Consider the following 24,205-nt stretch of genomic DNA (forward strand, 5'->3'; position numbering starts at 1 on the left):
GAGACACTTAATTCTTTGAATGAGAAGACAGTGCATTAAAAGAAATATTAAAAACTTCATAGAAGTATAAATGGGTCTCTCTGTATAAATGACTCAAACAGAGAAAGAAATCTTTGTAGATCTGCAAAGCAAGCAGATTGGGTTATTAAAGGAAAAGTAATTTTATTTAGGCAAGTGATTCTTACGGAAAAGAAGTATGTAAGTTTTAAAGTTAACAGTGAGGCTACTGCCATCACATTGTAACACCAATATTTTTGTAATTAAGTAAGGTAACAGTCCGAGAGATACACACAATATTCAGAACTTCTTATATTCATTCAAATTTTTAGGAGAAGCACTGCAAGCATCATTAGGTAAACGAAACTTAAATGAATATTTTAACAGATCAGGATACCCACCCTCCCAATTCGGTTAATCTGTCTGACGATCATAGTTTCAACATACAAAGATAATTGCATAAATATAAAGATTTAATGGAAGAAACCTTTTTATTCAAATTTATTCTTAAATATTTGCAAATATAATATAATCATTACGATTTAATTCATTTACTGGCTAAACTGCGAATATTTTAGGAAAATGGGATTTTTCATTTAGAACCAAAATGGCTGTCAGTAGTAATAGTAATGAGTAGTTGCCTAAATTTAACTGAATTGTTACCTGTGTTGATCTGTTATAAAAACAGTAGGAAATAGTTGAATTTTTTTTTTAAGTATTTTTATTTTATTTGAAGTTATATATTGGTTTTGAAAATTATTGAAATAGTTTCAAAAAAGCGCTTTAGTAAAAATTAAACTCCATTAAAAGTTTAGGTTACAATCTCAGTGTTTTTTTTTTTGCAAGGATATTGAGAGAGGAATATTTTCTTAACAATTGATTTGTTTAGTGTCGTATTTGATTTTGTAAAAAGAGAATCTTTAAAGTTAAATTAAAAGAACAGCGTGGATTTTGGAAGTGAACGAAGTTACATTGGTTACAATGAGTTACAAGGGTATGTATCTTTAATTACTGGATCTACATACTTTTTTTTATGTTCAAGGCAATGTTATGCATTTACTAATTTATGTTTTAACTCTGGTACTTACTTGACTTACTCTTACTGCATTTCTAAAACGGTTATTATCAAATGTTGGTGCTGACTAGGAATTTATGAGTAAATAATAATTACCTCGAGTTTTATTCGGGTGAGGGAACTATACTGATACCTATCATTGTGTCATTGCAGCATACGAATTATACCTCATCTAGAGTCCAGTTCCATGAATTTTCACGACTAATAATAATATAAACAAGCAATTGCACTTTTTTTCAGAGTAGTCAGTAGAATAATTATTAAGATACTTGTTCGTTATTTTCGCAAAAGTTAAGAAATAAAAAAGTAGCCCAAGAGAATCACGTTTTCGGACGGTCAAGCTTTTTTCTTATAATCGGGATTATTTCTCATATTTAATTTCCACTAATGTAGCTGTTCAGTGCCCAAAAATGTATGTAGTTTCCTCGGATTTCTTCTAATCAATTTTTCACCCAAGTAAAAGTTGTTCATTATCTGTAAGAGTTACTCAAACATAGAGCCAGCTGGTATAGATTAAAAAAATTGCGGGATTTGTTTTAGGATACTCATGTGTTCGTGCAATTGAGTTTCTTGTAACTTGGAATTTAAGCAACAACCTTGTAAATATTGCACAGATGGTTAACTCGTACATTACATTGAAATGTCACTTATACTTTAGAAAGAGGCGCTTTCTAGTTCTGCCACCTTTCCGGGAAACTTACAAAAAATACATAAATATGGTTGGAGTGAAGAAAATTCAGTTCCTTGATCCAACTGCTTTACGAGGACTGTGTTAGCTAATCCACTAGAAATAGAAAACTTGCAGACGGGTTAAGAGTAACTCACTCTACTATAATTCTACTGTATACCATAAATTGACTCATACAAGACATTCGAATGGTGCCTAGAATCACAGGACTAGCTCGTACGAATTTTCACCTTAGTCAAAGAAACATAGGTTAAACTCTTCTTAAAAATACTAGTGATTTGTGTTTTATACAACCAAGAGTCTCTTTCCCCACAGCATTTTCACTGTGGAATATTCATTAGATATACAATTTTTGAGAATTCATGAATACTAAAAATTAGTATTTAAAGTGGGCCTGTTTTAGATTAGCAGAAAGTTAAAATTTGAAATTTCGTTTAGATGCTATAAAGGATATTCTTTAACAAGGTTTTGATCAAAATGGATTAACCGGAGAAGAAATACCACTTTACTGATTTTCAATTGTTTTCGATTTTCTCGGAAATGGCTCTGAACATTTTTTTCTTCGCACTATTTTAGTTTCGACTATACACTTTTAGGACATTCTGATTAATTTATACCGTTTTTATGGTTTTTTTTGAATGAGTGAAGTTAAACATGTCTTTGTATTGCTTTTTCAGGATGTTGTAAGGTAATTAAAAATAATGCAAATTGTTGCGAAAATTCAGACCCTAAAGAGAATCAGTTAATCGGAAAAATTGACTTTTTTCGTTTTGTTGATTAATCCACCAATCGGTATTCTAAATACAAATAAGTAGGTTATCACTTTTATGTGATTTTTTTTTTCAATGCATTTATATTTTAAGGAAAAAGAAACAACTTTCCCTCAGCAGCGTAGTGTAGTGTTTTATACTTTTTTTGAAGACAAGGAGATATTCAAGTTAGGGAAAAGTTGATAACATAAGGTATTGTGAAGGAAAGTCGTAACATAAGGTATTTACTACGAAGTTTTACCATTCAAGCATGGAGTTGGCCGGCAGTGTCTTTGGACAGCAATGCAGAGTACTTGAGGTTGAATTTGAGTCGATAGCTTTCCTTTTAAGTGTATGAAAGTAACATGATGGCCACCCTTGAACCTGTACTACCTTTATTAAATAAAAAACTAAAAAAGCACTATCTTCATTCCCAAATTTCAGTGTCAGGGCGTAAATCCGGTGATGCTGTGAGCGATGTGAACAGAAATAGCGAAGAAATCAAAATGGAACCACCATATGAAACTGCCGTACAGATTGTGTTATCTAAAGCCGATCACAAGTTTGAATTAGATGAGAGAGCCCTGGAAGAATTATTACTGAGACCAGACGTGAAAGATAGAAGTGTTGTCGTAGTTTCCGTAGCCGGAGCTTTTAGAAAAGGGAAATCATTTATTCTGGATTTCTTTCTAAGATATATGAAAGCTAAGGTATTTATGGTTATTTATTGAGTTGTTGATTATTAAACTGGGAAGACGTTCTTTCTTACTTTATCCGAAGCACATTCTACAGTAAGTTTTTATAAACTTCAAAGTTGTATTGACCCTACTTAGGATGATTATGGATAATCAAAACGTCTTCCATTTTAATGTTTTTTTTTTTTTGTGCCTACTGAGTAAGCTATTTTTAATTTTTTTTTTTTCATTTTCTTCGCAGTATGATTCTACATCAGAAGAAAAGTCAAGTGTCGAAGATTGGATGGGCCCTGCGGATATTCCTTTAGAAGGATTTTCTTGGCGAGGAGGATCTGAAAGAGATACTACTGGAATTTTAATGTGGTCAGAAATTTTTCTTACAACCCTTCCAGGTGGAGAAAAGGTAACAGTTTAATTTTAATTCCCATAACAATTTAAAAGTGCTTTGTTTACGTACTATTGTGCTTATTCCTCGAAGTAGAGGCTACCATTTTCAGTAACTTAAGTAAGCTCCTTTTTTTTTTTCCTACAAAATCCCATTTGAGCCAAGAATTCTTAAGTCACACTCCCACCGTCTTTAGAAGCAAAAACCTTAAACATTCCGTTTTCATCTTTTATAAAATTTGATCAGGTGACTAGTAAGCGAAAAAGATAGTTCTGGGCTGCTAACTGGTTCATGGAGAAGCCCAAAATTCTAAAAATGCGATTTCTGGGGATAATTGAGGGGCGGCTGTGCATTGGCTTGTTGAAGGAGTAATTTTTTTTTTTTTTGGTTAACCGATACTGATAATTTTTCAGTGTTGCATTGCCTGACCTAATCTAAGTATATATAAATTGGTATTACTCAAAATAAAACGTAATTTTACGGCAATTAGTAATTGATTTGAAGGGACGATGTTTCTCGGGTTTTGAAGAAACCAGACATCAACTTATGTGTCTTGCTGATGCTTCGTTGGATAAGAAATGCCTGATGTGAAATCTTTTGGAATCATGCTGGCTGCACACTTGCAGATTCGGGTCTATAATCGAGTGGAACTTGCTTCGTCTGAAATTTTTCGAATGCTGGAGCAAGGATCCACTTCTGTAGCTTCTGGCAGAAATGTAGAACCCGAGGAGGATTCTGCCATCAAATTGCTTTCCAGTCTCTTCATCCTAAATGATTTATTATTTAATCAGGTCAGAGAAGCCCATTTAGAGTAGAGCCTTCACCTAAAAGTCATGGATATCGGAGACGGTTGTGGAGCTATAGTCTTTTTTAAAGAAGTGCCGCAATTTCTGCTGAATTTTTACTAGGTCATTTGTATTACCATCTATATATAGATATATATAATATCACAGTGATAAAAAAAAAAAATAATCGCATAAATCTTTTCATATACTAAAAATTAAATGTAAACATGGCAGATAGTGGGAATTATAGTTGAGCATTAAACAACAAAAACAAAAGAGAGTAGGTGGGAGGGGGAGGAGAAAGAAAATACATAAGAATACGATTTCCTGCACTGATGAATATCCTCTTCCTTAGCCGCATTTTGCTACCTACTAAATTTTAACCTAAGTTATGTGTTAATAGTTTTAATGATTTTTTAAAATTCATTTTTCGTCATTTTCTCAAAAATGATTTCAACGAGTTTCTTTAAAAAGACTTAATAATTTTTAAATTTACCGAAATTTTGAAAAACTTCCATGCAGTTTTTGTAATTACCATGCATCGGTAGACATCGCACTTAAATAAAGTTTCTCAATATGAACTCAGATTAATTCAATGTTTGTTGTCTTTATAGGTAGCTATCATACTGTTGGACACGCAAGGTACATTCGATAGCGAAAGTACCGTGCGAGATTGTGCTACAGTGTTCGCCTTAAGCACCATGGTTAGCTCAATTCAAATTTACAATTTAAGTCAAAACATACAAGAGGATGATCTGCAGCATCTCCAAGTAAGATAAAAATTTCTTTAGTTTAATAAATGCAATATCTTCACTCTTTATTTAAAAACTCTTTTAAGAGTTTGAACGACAAATTTGGAATGTGGACAGTGAGCTGTAGAGGGTCCTAGTTAGATTTAGGGAGTAACATTGCCCGAACGCACCGCCTCTGAGATTATTCTTCTTTACTACTATAAATTAGTTAGGTCAAGTATATAGTTTTATAATTTATACGTTTAAATATTTTCTTTCCAGCTGTTTACTGAATATGGACGTTTAGCTTTGGCAGATAGTGGTAAAAAGCCATTTCAGAAGCTACAATTTCTAGTAAGGGATTGGAGTTTCCCATATGAAGCAGAATATGGTGAAATTGGTGGGCAGAAGATTCTAAATAAACGACTTCAGGTTAGAAGATGCAAAGTTAAACTTTTATAACATAGACCAGGGGTGGCCAACCCGAGACCTGCAGGCCGCATGTGGCCCGCATTGAATAATATTATGGCCCGCGAGATTCATTCTAATCTTACAAAATAAGTTTATTAACTCGAAATCGAACTGATTGACTTACAACGTAATAATGAACTAAAACATTTTTGAAACATCAGAATCAAAAATAGATTTTTGAACATATCACAAAAAATAAATTTTATAATTTGAGAAATTAGGCACAAAAAGTTGCGAGCGCATTACTTACACCTGCGAATCGTTTTTTACAACAATGAAATTTACCAAACAAAGTTACACGTGAACTTTCGAAAAATATGTACATTAATAGATAGTACTATTTACAATTGGGCATGATTCCAGCTTTCTAGCTGTATTTATAGATATAAGGTATAGTTTGAGAACTTTATATATCCTTCATGTTCTAATAGGATACTCTAATAAGGTACCTCTCCTGCTCTGTTGGTTTAATCTCTGCGAATATTTTGATAATTGTAGCACTCATTTACCTGTACAATTTTGCTCAGTTGCAACTTTTTAGCTGTATTTTTGAAGGAGATTTAAGGTAATAAAGTTTGGGAGCTTTACAGATATGATGGATACATCATATTACTTATAGCTATACCTCCAGTCCCATAGATGTAATCTCTGCGAAAATATGGGCAATTACAGTACTCATTTACTTCTACAATTTTGCCGAATTTCCGTTTTCTTGTTATATTTTTGAAGGAGATATAAGGTGATAAAGTTTGGGAACATTAAATATCCATCATATTTGTAATAGCTGTATCTCCTGGCTATTTATTGGTGTAATCTTCGCGAAAACATGCACAACTATGGTACTTATTTTCGTTTTCAATTGCGTAGAATTTTAGCTTTGTAGCTGTATTTATGAAGGAAATGTTAGCTAATAAATTTTGGGGACTTTAAATTACCTTCAAATTTCTAATTGCTGTTTCTGTCTCCTGAGCTATTGGTGTAATCCAAGGGTGCCCAACCTGCAGGCCGCATGTGGCCCACGATATTCATCATAATTTTACAAAGTTTGTTCATTCTGTCCAAATGGAACTGATAGAGTTATAATGTAATAATGAACTAAAACACATTTTTGAAACAGCAGAATCGAAAATTGATTTTTATCGCGCATGAACGAACAATTTTCTAATTTTAGAAATCAGCCCAAAAAGTTGTGAACTCTTTTGAATCTACTTGCACCTACGAATCGTTTTTTGAAAATGAAATTAGCAAAACATAAATCATGCCGAACTTAACAGATGAAAATCTGCATTATCAATTACGTTGTGCAAATACGTGCATTGAGGTCGACTTGCAAGAGATGAGTGAAAGAGTTGAGACAAATATCTCACTAATTAAATATTATTCAACCATCAAAGTGTTTGTTGTGGGTCCAATTTAATATAATTATATATATATATATAAATTTCCAAAGTGGCCCACAAGATCATTTGCGTTAGCCACCCCTGATCTAGACCATTGAATGTTCCATAGGAAGTTTCAGTGGGACTCTTGGCGGCATTGTAGCTTTTTGCCATCCAGTAAATTTTTACTTATGTTATGTAGTCAATACTTTAATAGTTTTTAGTTTAAATGATTTGTTGGTTCAGTTTTGCCGAGTTTCTCGAAAATTATTCCAACTATGTTCTATAAAAAGATGTTTAATAATGTACAAAAGTGAAAAGCTTCTCTTAATTTATATGTTAGATTATGAAATTGTATATAAATTTTCTGTTACAGATATCGAACAAGCAACATCCGGAACTGCAATCCATTAGAAAACATATTAAGTCATGTTTTTCCGATATTAGCTGTTTTTTAATGCCACATCCTGGTTTAAAAGTAGCTACTAATCCAAATTTTGATGGAAGACTATCAGGTATGATCTTTTTGCATTTTCGAAAAAGGGTGATAATAAAACCTCGCTTCTAATTTAATGTTCTATGTAATTATGTGATATGATGGTTGGTATGTTGTGTTGTTCAGCAACTTATCGACGTTAAGCAGCATCTGCTAATTATTTGTACTTTTCTTGTTCATAAATAAATTTTCACTTTTTTTTTTTTAGATATTGAATCGGATTTTAAAAAGTGTTTAGTTAGATTGGTTCCATTACTACTAGCGCCAGAAAGTCTTATACTAAAGGAAATCAGTGGACAAAAAGTGAAAGCTAAAGAGCTGTTGCAGTATTTCAAATCGTATATTAATATTTACAGTGGCGATGAACTGCCTGAACCAAAATCCATGCTTGTTGTAAGTGTAAACTATAAAATGTGGTTGAGCCCGCAGTGTTGGATAGTAATTCAACCTTCAATATCGCATTAACTATTTTTACTAAAACATTGAAATTTTCACTAGTTATAGAGCAAACTGTTCTCTACGATTCGGTAAAGGAATCATTAAAATCTAAACAATACGAGGGGAGATACAAAGGTTTAAAATTTGAAAGATTTTGAAACCACAAAAATTCAACCTTCAATCTCTCATTAACTATTATCACTAAAATATTGAAATTTACACCAGTTATAGAGCTAACTTTTCTCTACAATTCAGTAAAGATTTCATTTGAATCTGAACAATACGAAGAGAGATACAAAGGTTTGAAAATTGAACGAATTTGAAAAGCACTAAAATTTAACCTTCTATATCTCATTACCTGTTATCACTAAAAAATTACGATTTATACTTGTTATAGAGCTAACTTTTCTCTACAATTCATTAACGATTTCATTTGAATCTGAACAATACAAAGAGAGATAGAAATTTTTGAAATTTGAACGAATTTAAAAACCACATAAATTCAACCTTCAATTTCTTATTAACTGTTATCTCTAAAACATTGCAATTTTTACCAGTTATAAAGCTGTCTTTATTAATTTTCTAATTGTAATTATTATTAATAAGTATAAAGTGTTATAAGTGTAGTAAGTGTATATTAATAAGTGTTGGCCGAGTGCGTTTATTACGCAGCATTCTATGTGCATGCGATTGGATTTGATTCAACAACTTCCCCTAAACTAAAGCATCATTAATAACACATTTTGTCACTTTGAACATCATTCCTCTTTCTAAGTACGGATCACTACTATTAAATTTCGTAAAACAACATTAAGCTGGTCGCTATTCAAGAACCTTTTTCCCTTCATTGCTTATAAAGTAGGCTTTTTTATTATCTGTATGTTTAGTTGGTCACATTGTGTTCAGAAACCCTTTACCCAGAGAACAGTTTTGAATCAAAATAGGTGTCTTTAAATCTCAGTCGAATGTACTTAGATTCTGGGCAAACCTAAATACTTTTTTAGTTAAAAAATATGTTTGTTTTTTTTTGTTTATTCTTCTCCCCAAAAAATTAAAACAGAAATTAAAAAAACTGGTATTTTCATTTTAGGCAACAGCGGAAGCTAATAATCTTGCAGCAGTTGCAGCCGCTAAGGAGACATATCATTCACGTATGGAAAACGTATGCGGCGGAGCTAAGCCATATTTAAATTCAGCACATTTGGAGACTGAACATTTACGTATCAAAGGATTAGCGTTGGATCAATTTAAAAAGAAAAGAAAAATGGGTGGTGAAGAGTTTTCGGAGACTTATCGTCTGAAATTGGAAACCGTGAGTACAAATATTTATTTGACAAGTAATTTATTTCTTTATTTTGAAATGTATTGATTTTTCTCTCCGTTTTTTCTAGTTTAGGTTAGGTGTCTTTACTCGCCCAAAATCTGATAAAAAAAAATTTTCTTGCATGACTAGCTTGTGGTTTCATGCTTATTTGGCATACATATGTGCTTATTATTTTCTCCTTAAATTTGGCAAGCTTATCAGAAATATTTTTATTGATTTACATTAATTTGTAATATACATGTATATTTATTTTATTTCTTATTAAGCTGTTCTATTTATGAGACAATTAAATAGTTAATACTACTTTAAAGATAAACGTGCTCTTAAGCGTAAATTGATTTAAATTCAGATTCAGAGAATTCTTCTAAATTATTTTCTTGTTCGTTATTGGCTTCAAATATTGAATCGCTACCTTTAATGTCAGTTTTAGATATATTACAATTTTCAATAAATTTCACATCTCGGGCAATTATACCCTTCTCATTTGTTAGCCATATCCTACATCCTTTTGATTATTCTGAATACCTTAAAAATATTCTGCTCTTTCCTCTAGGTTTAAACTTTCCTCGTGAAGTTCTAGAATCTAAGCAATATGAACGACATGCAAAACTCTTGAAATATTTTTCAGTATTCTCCTCCTACACACACCAACCCCTACTCTGCCAATTGTACCAAAAACCAACACTTGCCGAAATACTAAAATAATATTTTATTTCCTTAACAGTTCTGAAAAGAGTTCACTACCCCCACGTGAAATTCTGTTGCAATGCCACATCTCTGGTTTTTTTTTTGTTTTTTTTTTTCTGTAATGAAAGGAAGTACAATTTACTTAATGCACCTACCTCTGAAAATAGGTGAAAGGTACCGGACGTTTCCGGCCAAAATAAAAGAAAACGACAATTCTTTTACAGATGACCTCAGTCGCTATTAAATCCCTCAAACAAATATATATGTATAAAATTGTTTGATATGGTCGAGCAATGCGAATCAAATCAAGTATCGATCATTTTATTCATATTTCATTGAAAATTCGTGAAGAAGCTTGTTTGTTTTTATAATTGTCACAATATTTCGTTACAATCGATTTTTTTTTTCTGAACAGTTATCTATTCAGTTCTTTCAAAACGAAAAATCACAATGTTGTTATTTCGTTTAAGAAAGGAATATTGCATCCGATAATAAAGTTCAATCAGAAGGGACTTTATTTAATGGTTAATAAAAGTTTACAGTTAAGTATGTTTGCTAGTCGCCTCCGTCCACGAAACCTAATTGGTAGCCTGAAAAAAATAGACAATTACTTTACATTACTTTCTTACTATTTAGGCAACTATGCCTATTTTTTTTTAATTTAAAACATTTTCCTAAGTAAAATTGATTCTGTTTTCTGCTTCAAAAGTGTCACTTCAGTATATTGTACGGTGTCATCAACAACAATGGAAATTTTATAAATAGAACTTCAAAGTTGGAGAAGATTGGTTAACCGGTGGCTCTTTACTATATACTCGTATAATACAATTTAATGACTACCCTTTTCTTTATTTTTCGATTTTTAATCAAATCATATAACAATAAATAAAACTGTAGGAATAAAACAAATAATGCAGTAACTTAATTCATTATTTATAAAATTGTATTAACTATCTGTTTTTATCACTCTCTCTGCAATATTCTTCTAATCTCTAAGTGAAGTTAATTTTATCTTCCAGCTTCAAATAATAATAATTATTATAATTAAAAAGTAATTATTTCAAACAAGGATATGATTGAAATTATAAGTGGAAGCAAACATTAAATGTCAGCACAGCGGGTACGGCTTGATCCAGTGAATCCGATGTATCCATGTGTCCTTTCCAATTTAAGACAACTCTGTTGTAGCGTCAGATATTCTCCTGTGCCAATTGTAATAACGTCTTCTTTTAATAGTAGTCTTACGCTTCTATCGACGTACAGTTGCATCTTTAACTTATTATAATTATACTTCTATTATTTTTCGCACTATTACCGCAGAATAAGTTTCTGAGTATTTTTAATTTTTATTGATAAATAGGCTCAATAATTTTGAATGAACATGTTTGCAAAATTCTTGTGTGTATAATATAATGTAATATATTATTATTAATCTCTTTTAATTAAAAGATTTTACCCATTAACATGATTTTAAGGGGCAATTGAAATCGTACTTCTAAATTTGGTGGTTGCGCTGCTTAATAGGTAATGTGCTAGTCACATTTACTTGACTGCAGATCCAACAAGGTTTAGAATAGGTCAGAATGATTAGAAAAATTTAATATTAGACAATAATTTTTCCATTAGAATGTAATATCTACAGTAAGAGAAAGTCATGTTACTTTTATTTGAAGCATTTGCCCAAGGAAATTCAATTTTGAAGAGGAGTTTTTCAGATCTGCCTTTTACGTGGTGCCCTTCTATAAGGTTTTTTGAAACAACTTATTGTTACTCCTACTATTGTAACAAGGAACGTTGAAAGTATTGATACAATTTCAAGTATTTGGAAAGTATATTTACACAAAATGAGATTTTAAAGAATTCATTCTTAAAAAAGTTATATTAGACGTATCTCGAAACGTTTTTTCAGATTGTTGCTTATATCAATGTATGCTGAATCCTTGGAGAATGTTACATGAGTCTTTAATTATTCATAAAAATGAAAGGGGAATTATCCGTGGGAATAATATGATTTCTTTCACTTTACCTAAACCAGCATGAATATTAGTGATCTTCACAATCAGATATCAAATGGGGTGGACATCTTTTAAACATAGCTTGATTGTGTGAGCAACTTAGCAAAAAAATCACGTAGCACCTGCACTCGTCTACTATCTCAACGGAAGTACGCACGAGGTGTCCACTAAATAATTTATCTGGTGTCTTGAGTGTGAAGACTGACTTTATAAGTATAATCGCCCAGTACATTCTCTCAAAAACATCTGCCACAAAGATGTGTGATAAAATGAAACCATACTTGATAAACTTGAGCTTGAAAGCAAACAAGTGTGTATAGTTTTTAGGTAAGTCAAAACTAACTTCTAGACAAAATTAATTGAATTAACCCTTCTTTTTACCTTTAAACAGGAGCCAAATACCAAGAAAGATTGTTTTTTCCGAGCACCTTTTTGAAGAGTCGCGCCAAGTAGTCAAATGTGATATCATTGTTACCGCCAGATATATTAAACTTGTAGATCAATAGTACTTAAGAATGTCACGTTTTTTACTGCTGAGACCTCAGGAGCAAATTCACGATTGATCACACCTTAGGCAACTACAAACAATATCCAGTGTTTTGTTGCGTGATTTTTGCAGTTAACTATTAGCTTTTTTTCTCTTTAGAGGTGAAGTTTCATGGTTTTTGATACTCTAAACGTTTAATTCACATCTAATTGTAAGAGAAACAAGAGAATAGATTTTTCACGGCCATATTCATGAAGGTGATTGTTATAAGCTTTTGGGAAATCACAGTTTCAGGACAATGAAATATTTCTGTTTACTCTTTCAACTAATTTCACTTTTTCCTGCTCTAATTCTATTATTCTACGTAGACAAAAATATCTTGGGTGACAGGTAAAGATAATGCTTCCATATAAAATCTTGAAGTCTATTATAAAGTACATGATTAAGAGAAAGGTTAGAAATTTATTTTAAAGTACTCTAAACAATTGAAATTCATTTCAAATAAAGTATAAATAGAGGGAAAATATAATGGAATATATATTTAAAACATGTGCCGTAGCCATAAGAAACGGATATAACATCAGTTAAAAAAACTATTTAAAGACATGAAACCACCTAACTTTATGAAACACATAATAATCACTTCTACATTATCTAATTTCGAACTCTACCTTTGTAGTCAAGACTTTGAATAGCTTAAGCATTTCAGTTTTACTTTATCTGTGACTATACGCTAAATAAGCACACGTTTTTCGACAGTAGTTCTCAAATGCAGATATATAAAAGAAACTGAACGTATTAACGAAAAGGAGGAGGGAACTAGTCTAAATATTTTTGCTAGAAAATTTTTAATGGAAAGATTAAACTTAATAATTATTACAAAAAACATTCAGTGTGTGAGAAATGTCGTAAGAAATTGCTCATAAAGACTAAAGACAATAAATTGGCTAGAAAAAGGTTTCATTTGGTTGAAAAATGCTACATACCTGTGAGTCTATTAACTAACCACTCACTTCTCACTGTTGATTCGAAGGAAACCAAGTGATGAAAAGAAGTTAAAATGTCCTCCTCACCTAAAGTATGCATCTAATTATTTTGTTGCCTGTTGTTTGGTACTGTTCTTGAAACAGTGGTTATCTTCTGTGTACAATTTTGCTTTTCATGAAGCTTTATATGCCTTTCTCAACATTTCATTTTTTAAATAAGCACCTTCACCTTAAAAAAAATCATACCAAACTTCTAAAGCATTTTTTTCAAATTCAAACATTCAGACTCAACGGAATCTTTTATACTTAGTGCTAATTTGGTGTTTTGGTATTGCCTACAAAAATGAGAAGCGTATTTACACTGAAATTTTTCATAAGTCTTTCGGCTAAATTTTTTCTCATGAAAATAAAATTCTAAAAACAGTTTTTAGCTTTTAGTATTATGCTTTTATTGATTTAGAAATTATATATTCTTTTGTATTTTTGTTTATTTATGTACACGTTTGTGGTTTTCGGTTTATTTTATTTTGTATTTTTGTACAAAGTTCGAAAAACTTGAAATTTTTGCTGTGCATTGCCTTCTACCAAGCTGAAGTTTTTCCTAGTGAACCTCTCTGGCAAAATTATATAATTGCAAATTTATATATTTATATATATATAAAAGCAAATAAGTACTTAAACATTCTGTACGCACATTATAAATAGGTAAGCACCCTTTCATTTAATTTCTATTTCATTCTTTTTTAAATTAATTAGAAAAAAGTTCCAATTTTATGAAGATTTTTTTTTTTAAATATTGAGGTGAGTAAAAACGAAGTTGTTTTTCATTTTTTTATTTTATACAAAAACGTCTAATGTTCAAAATGTAGCTAATTAGGGGTTAGCTTATTTTAGTTTAGGATTTGAGGTTTTTTACTGAAACGGTAACTTGAATTGCCGGCCCTGGAGGGAATTAAGCCTTGATCCGAACAAATGATAATCTGATTTTAACAGACCGGGACTGTCACATCTCATTTTGAATTTTTCACATTATCCTATTGGGAAAGTCCTTCTTTTGGGTTTACTAAGTTTATATGCCAAAACTGGATACAATTTGTTCTCAGTAAAAGTGGGAACCAAAGGTTTTGTCATGTGGGATGCATTCAGTTTTCTTTTCCACAGTAAAATTGACTTGCATCTAGAACAACCTAGATTACGCCAGTAGATTATATATAACATTTCGAATCATAGTATTGTACTTTAACCAAATAAATTTTCAAGTATCTTTTGACAAGTTAGTGAACGATGTTGAAAGAGCTTAAAACCCTCTGCTAAAGTCCTACCCGTAAGTTTATCGATGTTGTTAAGGTTTTTGGTAGATTTGAATGCTTTCCGTTCTTGTGATTGTTGACGCGTCGTTTTACACGGCATAGAAGTCACAAATTCAGTCAGGGTATCTTATCTTAATTCTGAAGGTCTACCTAGACTGTTTTCTTTTCAAGCTGTTGAATTTTTGTATCCGACGTTTACAGCTAAAATCGTTCTTACAGTACCTCTTCCCCTTCAGCTTCATAAATTTTGCTGGTTGCTTCAGCAACAAAACGTCCTTTTTACCAATAATGTCTTAGATATATTAACTTTTTCCTCCCTAGTCATACTGAACAAAGTAGAGACAAAACTAAGTAACGTCTTTGAATTATGTTTAGAGGTTTTATCAAAGGTCAAGGTTGAAGAGAAAATAATTCTCAGCTAAGTTTTATTATTATTATTTTTTTTTTTTTTTAAAAAAAAGAGTCCATACAACAATGAACATAATACTTGAAAAATAGCTCATCTGTTTTTTACTCACCCTATTATTAAATTCTACAACTGTGCGCCAAAAATATAACGCAATTGCACCACCTAAGACAGTTTATTCAATAGTATAGCATTAGTTCAATAGGCAGAGCAATGGGCAAGCAAAGCAATTTAAAGAAGGATGTCTTCCTCCTAAAAACATGAGTATTGTTTTCCGTGCACGTTTACGTATTGTCACTGGATTTTTTTTTGGGGGGGGGCTTCTGAGTACATAAATTTGACTTTTAGAAATTGGTCTACATGTCTAAACTGACCAACCGGAGAAAAGTACTTTTAGGGGAACAATGTTCCCTGGTAAAGTGGCCAGAGCCATTAAAAGAAAGAGTTCTATCAACATAAACATATACTTCAACCTCAAGCATCTAAATAGTGTCACAGCCAGTATAAATATTACCACTGTAATATTATACTGCAACTTTCTGAAGTGCACTTACAGTACAAAGTAAATTCTGTCACCTTTAAGCAAGGGCAACCCTAAGCTTCTTTCTAAAGCACACACCTCCTGCCACCAATATAGTTAAGGAGAACTGCAACCTAAAGGATCCCTCTAAAGATTAATTTTTCAGTTTTGCAGTAAAAGGAAGTACTGTTCTAAAGCTCCCAACTTTTACTTTAAATTTTCAAAGCTAACTGCCTACTGCCTTATAGTCTCATAACGATAGCAGTCAGTCTAAAATTTTACATTTTTGGCTCACAATGTGATTTTCAGAACTATCTATTGCTCTGTTTTGTTTTATTCTACAATATTTTAGAAATTGATTACTTATTGTCTTTATTTTATTTTTTAAGGACCTGGACCAACTTTATCAAAATTTTCAAATTAGAAACGACGCTAAAAATTTCTTCAGCCAAATTGGTAGCCCAGTCAAATTCTTTTTACTGTTATCGCTGCTGGTAATGATAATCGCGTGGGTAGCCGCACATTCCAGACAGTACTACCCAGGCGATAGTCACCTTTTACCGTCCTCATCGCCACACTACCACCAACATGGCGCCGCCTGGTACTGACTTGTGTAATTTAAATGTATTATTATTATTTTTTTCAATTGGCGGCAGGGTTTTATTATTTATTACTTATCAGCGGAATACCATGATTGGACATGACGCAACACTCTCACACGCATTTTAGTTTAAACTAACAAGTTATTTCTACCAGTTTCCGTATAAATTTTTTGCCAAGGATTATCAATTTCTACGCATCTAGCAGAACCTTCAACGGCAGTCTTAGATTTTTACGTCACCAATAGTTGCTTTTGGGTTTAAGTGCTTTGCAGAGGACACTTAGTGAATCTTAGCTCGGTTTTGTTCATACATTTGTTCAAATAACTTAGCTTGCAGTCCAGCTTGCATAGCTAACAGTAGTAGGACTTCCTAATCATTGGAGTTTGCAAAATGCTTGCCCTACGGAGTTGCAAACACGATGGTTCGAACAGCTTTACCTCCAATTTGCCGTAAAAATATAAGAGAGTGTGACCATTGGAGCACCTTAATAGGTATGTGAATAGTTTATCTGTAGAAATTCAAGGTTTCTTGTACTTATAATGAGAAGTCCCATCTCACTTCTCGTCGCTAAGTAATAATCTGGGAGCTATTTACAGACATTCCTTCGTTGCTAGCTCTCTGTGGGGTACACAGCCTGCATATGTGGGCGCCAGCATAGAAGTCATCTTGTCTGTATTGCCTGCAGACCTTTCTGTCAAAAAGTCGATTTCGTTAGATATCAGTATTAGTAGTGCCTAATATTTGCTTGAAAAGTTTTTCCGTATCCGTTGCGCTCCTAATCCTGGGACAGCATCCTTATGGAAGTATCCCGGATTCCAGCTTGTTGTTCTGTTTAATTATATTATTGTTGATAAATCTAGTAAATCCAATCATTGGAGGTTAAGTTCCAAGGAGGTTTAGTTAGTGACAAATTTTATTTAGGTAATATGTAAAGTCTTTCTGACCATTTATCACTAAAAATTGGTCCTCTATATTTTTTTCTGATAGGTTCAGAAAATATGTACATGAGACGTTTGAAATAGGCACGAGGTAGTTGCATGAGATGAACAATGGATATCCTTTCAATGTCAAGGTGGTAGAGCTCCTTTTGTGTTTGACCAGATCTCGGCATTTTTTCACCATATACAGATGTTATGTTCCCATATAGTATGTCGATTAGTTTCTGTTGCATGTTTTTTGGGCCTCTTCCAAGAGCCAGCCGTGATAGTTTTTGATCACTTTTATAGTAGGGGAGGTGTAACATCTTTTATGCTCACATCTTATTTACTTTCCATAAGCTTAGCCATTATTGGCGGCTTACTCTTGCTCTTTACTTCTCCACCACCTTTGTCATGTCCAACCTACCATCGACTTTTGAGCTTTTCGAAGCGCCAAAGCTTGAACATACTTAAATTATAATAATAACGTTATAATTCGACAAGGTAATCGTCAGTTTCAAGCTTTTACGGCGAAAAAATCCAACTTAAAACCGTAAATGCTGGAAATGTACTTTTGTCCGTCCCGTCTTTGTAACGTGTTGAATAGATTACTTTTACGTTTCATATCCTGTATCCATCAGAGATTTAACTTTTCATCCAAGGTCATACTTGTGATAAGGCCTGTCCCCAAATTACCTGATCTAATTTGCGAAAGAAACCAAATCTCTCAAACAGTCTTCGCAAGAGATCAGTCACATTGCTCACACCAATCATTCTAAGGGATATTTTGCGAGATACTTCAGCCTCCAAGACTGCCATATAAAACCGTTCATAGGACAGTTTTTCCATTCTTAAACAACCAGTTTTTTATTATGTACCTTGTATTCAATTTATACTTTAAAATGTGGTTCTTTGGGTGTTAAGTGAATATGTATTATATTCCATCAGATTATTTTATAAATATATATATATATTTTTTTACTAAATGTATTTGAAAATAAAATTTATGTATTTTTTTGTTTAATATTTGAAAATTTATTGTTTTTTATTGTATTGTTTCTTTTATATAAATGTTTTTCCTACATTTTATAAAAATATAAATTGAAAATATTCTCACTTTTGTGTTTTTATTTAGTTCACTTCATTTGGATGAGAGATGGAGTCCGAGGTTACAGAAAGTGTTTTATTATTTGAAGCCCTTACTCTTACATCGGTTTTAGAGTGTTCATTCATATTCAGAATAAGTAAAACACTAAATTGACTTTCTTACTGCAGTTTTAAAAGCTTTTACTTAAAAAATTGTTCTTATATGTATAATCTTCTATTTTTGCCTTTAACATAGATTCATTATTAGAAAACGTTACACTAAATATATAACTCGCCGACCAGACCTCCAAAAATCTCTTCTAAAATTACTTTTGCTGATAAGTTGTTCTGAAAAGACTGTTAGATGTGCCTTTATTAGTGTGTGATGTTATGTTCTATAAAGTCACAAAAGACGTATTCGCCCAAGCAGTATTTCGAGAAATTGATTTGCTTCTAATTAGAAATTGTTACCTCATTCGAAATTACTTTTTTACCTGCTTGACTATAGAAAGAAAATAATTTATTTCAAGCTTAATCTTTTGAATAATTTATTTTATACATTCTTGTAAAGTAGTCGTGACGTGTGCATTTTAAAAATGTACATTATAAAAAGTTCATTCAAAGAAGCCTCCGAAAACCTTTTACTTTGCACGTTTATTACCAACGAAAATTCATCCAAAGTTGGTGAAAGTTTAAAGGGAGTCTCTCCCTTATTTTCAACAGTGAAGAATTTAAACTTGGTCGTATCTCTCTTGAAGATAAGCTATGATGTGAAACCCGGTCCAAAACTACAACCGCAGAAAATAACAATAAAAGGTGCTCAATCAATGCTATTCGGACAGTCATAAATACCCACCAACATACATTCGATTAGTCAATCTCAGAATACTCAGTTTACCTATTAAAGAAATACACAGATCTATATTACTACATACATCCGTGAAAAGTGTCGAAATTTCAATTTACAAGGTGATAATTAAATTATATAATATACAGCATAAGACTACCGCTACTTCGGGAGGCGATTCTGGGCTTCATTTGCAACAAAAAAATCCATACAAACTATGGCTCGATTCGGCTCCGTTTTATAGATTTTTTTTTGGGGGGGGGGGCGCATCGGTCATTAGCGCCTTCAAGGTGTTACTACTTTTTAGCAAAACGTTGCCTATATTTCTCAAACTATTGTAGCTAAAGCAATTTCAATCAGCTCATTAGAAAGAAGGTTAAATTTCCTTTTAAATAAGCTATTTTATATTTCAAAATAATAATATTATTTCACTTTGTGGCCCAAAAATAAGAAATAGCAAGTTTCTAATTTTTTCCAAAAACTTTGACTTCATTTTTCTCAAAAATATTATATATGTAAAAAACGTGCACTATTCATGAAAAACATCTACATACAATCACCTTTCGATAGGTATACAATGCATACGGGTTATTTTAAAAATTGATGCAGAAATCTTTGATTAATTGCAAAAAAGTAGGCCTCAAGACAGCGTCGGCATTATGAAAGGAATTTACCTACCATAAGAATATAATTGATCAGAATCATCAAATCCAATACGATTTTTTGCAAACGTGTAATTTAATAATTAATTTATTTAAGAACTATATTCAAAAATATAAAATTTACATTATAAATAATAAAATAAAATAAAAAGAAGAAAATGGTGTATGAGTTTAAATGAGTGTTAGGTACCAATGAGGAAAGAAAGGATTTTCGTTTAACGAGTTTAGATCTGTGTTTGCTAAAAAGTAGGAACACTTTGAAAAAACATGAAATTAAAAATATCTACATATATAATCGAGCCATAGTTTATATAGAATTTTTTTGTTGCAAATGATGCCTAGAATCGCCTCCCGAAGTAACGGTAGTCTTATGCTGAACACCCTGTATATATAAAATAAATTATATATATATAGTGTGTGTTTATTACACACTGTAACGATCATGTAATATACGCCTGTTATATTTTTTTAATTTAAAACGCATCAACATCTGAGATAGGCGCCCGGAGCTTTTTTCAGTGCATAGCTGGCCTGCAGATAGCATTCTCTCGATAAAAACATTGTCCATCACCGGACAGAAGCTCCTAGAAATAGAAAATTGAAACCGTTACTGCAACCTTATAATCAATAATTTTAAAAGTAATTTACCTGACTGCTCTGATCAGTTTGTAACTGTGCTCTACTCATCGGCCAAAGAAGTAATCTTAGCTACAAAAAAAAAAAAAAAAAAAATACTAACCCCCTCACCTCTTCATGACACTACCACTGGCACAGAAAAGAAGCGAAAAAAATTGGAGAGAAAGTCATAGCTACTGTAGCTGTCTATTCTTTAATGTAACCACCACTGTTGAGACGTCACAGGCTTCCCGTCCAGCTACCAAATTAGATGTCATATATATATATGTATATATATATATATATATATATATATATATATATATATACGTATATATATATATATATATATGTATATATATATATATATACGTATATATATATATATATATATATATATATATATATATATATATACAGGGTGTTCATTTTAAGACGGCTCAAATGCAGTTCATGCTTAAACGGTTGTTCTGAGCGAAAAATGGAAGAGGAAAAATTTGTTGCCTGTCACCTCTAGTTTCAGTATATGTGACTTGATTTTAGATTACTGCCCGCATACGCGGCTGACGCGCGACCAAAAGTGAGGGTTCGCAGTTGACTCCCATTTTCATATACACAGTTTTAAAGAGTATAAAAAGCAATGAAAGAAACAGGATACCACAATTCGATATCTTCAAAATTAAAGGTGCTAGGCCATTTCAAAATCTGGTATTTTTAATCATATTTCAATTTTTTTAACTTGTCAAAGAGCACGCGATAGGTCATTTTTATGTATTTTTTCATCCCCTTTCTACTAAAAATATTGACAAGGCAGTAAAGCTAGTATTTTTCTTAATATCGGGAAATAAGTCGTTTTCCGAGTGATTTTTCTAAGAAAAATCAAATGTTAAGAGCTTTAGATGTTCTCAAATATACTCAAAATGGCTAAAAAATAATTTTACATCTGTTACAAAGAAGAAGGTTTAATAATTATTTGGTAATTTTGGGAGAGTTGCGTTTAATTACCAAAAAAATGGAAACCTCCTGCCACATATTTGAGAGATCAATATCTTTCATGTAAAGGATCAAATTTATTCCTTAATTTATCAAATAATGCACTTTTGCAGCATGAACTGTGTCTTGAAAGGTGCCTTCTCAGACTCGCAAGCCAGGTTAACCAGGAGGTTATCAACTGCTCTCTGTATCTGAGGAGGCACCTTTGAAGGCACAGTACATGCTTCACAAGTTGAGTAAAGTGCATTATTTGATATATTAGGCAATAAGTTTGATCCTTTACATGATAGATATTGATCACTTAAATATGGGTAGGAGGTTTCCAATTTTTTTGGTAATTAAACGCAACTCTTCCAAAATTACCAAAAAATTATTAAACCTTCTTTGTAACAGATGTAAATTTAATTTTTAGCCATTTTGTGTATGCTTGAGAACATTTAAAGCTCTTAACATTTGATTTTACTTAGAAAAATCACTCTGAAAACGACTTATTTCCCGATATTAAGAAAAATACTAGCTTTACTGCCTTGGCAATATTTTTAGTAGAAAGGGGATGAAAAAATACATAAAAATGACCTATCTCGTGCTCTTCTTTCTCTTTGATAACAAGTTAAAACATTGAAATATGATTAATAAATACCAGATTTTGTAATGGCCTAGCACCTTTACTTTTGAAGATATCGAATTGCGGTTTCCGGTTTCTTTCATAACTTTTTATACTCTTTAAAACGGTGTATATGAAAATGGGGGACAACTGCGAACCCTCACTTTTGGTCGCGCGTCAGCCGCGTATGCGGGCAGGAATCTAAAATCAAGTCACATATTCTGAAACTAGGGATGACGCGCAACAAAGTTTTCCTCTACCATTTTTCGCTAAGATCAACCGTTTAAGCATGAAATGCATTTGAGCCGTCTTAAAATGAACACCCTGTATATATATATATATATATATAAATAAAGTGGATAGATCTTCAAGCTAAATTTAGTATACTAGGTCTAAATAAATCTGTTGTTAATCTTTATTTAAAATATTAAAGAAGACAAATTTTATGTAAAGTAAAATTTAAGTTTTTATTAATTTTGGAATTTTGGGAAATTTGATCAAACCCTTCCCCAAGAATCGCTGTAAAAATGGATTTTCCGAAAAATTAAATAAATGTGTACATAATATTTAATACAAAGACTATCAAGCCACAACAGTATGGTGAATGTAGTCTTTAAAGAATTGGTGCTGAGTAGAAGTTGGCAAAAATCTTTCGTTCATACCGTTCGTGCTTACTGCATAGGCCTTACTTCAAGTACGAACGTTGTGTTCATGTTGGATGACCGATATAGGATATTCTATAGCAGATTTGTTGTTACGGAACCGGACTGGTGTGGTTCGATCATAATTAAGGCCAATGTTTACAGTTGATGTTGCCAAGCAACATGATCCCGCCAGTCTTGACAGAACACAGAATAAGAAGCTACTTTGCCTGCTTTTTGAACAGTGAACTGTATTTGCTACTAAAATTTGTGAAATAAAGTGGTGAATTCAGTAGACTTACACTACGGACAATTATTTTAATTTCTCTTGCAAATATAAAAGAAGACCATAAAATAAATTAAAAAATATAAGATACAAAAACATTGATTATAATTAATTAATTAATTAATTATTATAACCTTTTCTAAAAACACCTTTCTCTAATTTTGACGTTTTCACTTTCTGTAAAGCTGCAGTACAGTTAACGCTTCAAATAGAAGTACAAAGAGCATGTGAATTTGGAAAACCTTAACCGATTGGCAAAATACATTGAAATTCATTAATTTTTGGTTACTAGTAAGATTCGAACATCTGCTTAGGTACGGTCAAATCCTGCTACTTAATGTTAATGTCACTGTAATTTAACGGTACTTGAGACAGACGTTTAACCTGCCAACTCCCTCAAAACCCTTTTAAATTGTTCTAAATGTAAGTAACAGGTATTTGTATTAAGTATGTTTATAATCATTATAGAACATAGTTGAAGTCGTTTTCTAACTTCTCTTTTCGTTCAAAATAAGTAACATCTGTAGGAAGAGAGCAGTGCTTAGCTTGTGATCGTGGAGAATGCGAAATTGGGTGTACATTATAGCTCCATATTTGAAGTAAAATTTATTTATTTTATTTGATAGAAATAATTTCTGTGTGCAGGATATGGAAGATTTGTATGCGCAGTTTAAATTGCACAACGAAAGTAAGAACATATTCAAAGCAGCTCGCACGCCGGCTGTTTTCTTTGCAGTCGCCGTTTTTTTCTATGTATGTTCTGGTATTTTTGGATTGTTCGGTTTTTATTCGTTTGCAAATATCTGCAATTTTATTATGGGCGTATCACTGATCACACTCATCACTTGGTCATATGTCAGGTAAATTTATTTTCAACTGATTTAAGTAATTTAAAATTTTAATAATTTAGCTTTAATTGCATGATTAATATTAATTCATTAATATTTTTTTTTTTGGAAAAAACAGATACAGCGGGGAAATGCTGGAAATTGGAGAAACTCTAGATTTGGTGGCCAGTGCATTATGGGAAAATGTAAGTTTATTAGGACTTATTTAGGTCTGACATTTTAGTATTGTTAGACCAACAGATAGACGTTAAGACTTCTTAGTGTACAACTTAGCTTTGCGAGCGTCACCTCTAAACTCTCAGCTTTCGAAGCGCTTTCTAGTTTTATAGTGTAATAATAATTTTCAAGTAATATAATGACGTTATTGTACATTACAATCTTTTCAACGATTTTTTTTTGCTTTCTTTCTTTTTTTCTTATCAAGTCTGTGCTTAAATAAAGACAATAATTTTGTTTTAATTGTTTCATGAAAATTGTTTT

The 24,205-nt window shown here is 31.9% G+C and overlaps 1 protein-coding gene across 3 annotated transcripts in view; it reads left to right on the top strand.

Annotated features, from left to right (window-relative positions):
* Positions 1-583: 583 nt before the first annotated feature.
* LOC141459418 (atlastin-like) overlaps positions 584-24,205 on the top strand; it is a 32,004-nt gene continuing 8,382 nt past the window's right edge. Inside the window, exons 1-10 of one of the 3 annotated variants that reach the window (XM_074138488.1) lie at positions 585-991; positions 2,954-3,219; positions 3,446-3,607; positions 4,989-5,144; positions 5,388-5,537; positions 7,332-7,470; positions 7,660-7,844; positions 8,980-9,201; positions 23,523-23,737; positions 23,844-23,910. In XM_074138488.1, coding sequence (XP_073994589.1) covers positions 979-991; positions 2,954-3,219; positions 3,446-3,607; positions 4,989-5,144; positions 5,388-5,537; positions 7,332-7,470; positions 7,660-7,844; positions 8,980-9,201; positions 23,523-23,737; positions 23,844-23,910 — 1,575 coding nt within the window. In that variant the 5' untranslated portion in view covers positions 585-978. Of the gene's footprint in view, positions 992-2,953; positions 3,220-3,445; positions 3,608-4,988; positions 5,145-5,387; positions 5,538-7,331; positions 7,471-7,659; positions 7,845-8,979; positions 9,202-9,280; positions 9,778-16,013; positions 18,260-23,522; positions 23,738-23,843; positions 23,911-24,205 lie in introns of those variants that run through there. The other 2 variants (XM_074138489.1, XM_074138490.1) reach the window with 2 other exon arrangements.

This window comes from Rhodnius prolixus, unplaced genomic scaffold (genome assembly GCF_049639745.1).
Source record: "Rhodnius prolixus isolate KJV_2025 unplaced genomic scaffold, Rpr scaffold_11, whole genome shotgun sequence".
NCBI lineage: Eukaryota > Metazoa > Arthropoda > Insecta > Hemiptera > Reduviidae > Rhodnius > Rhodnius prolixus.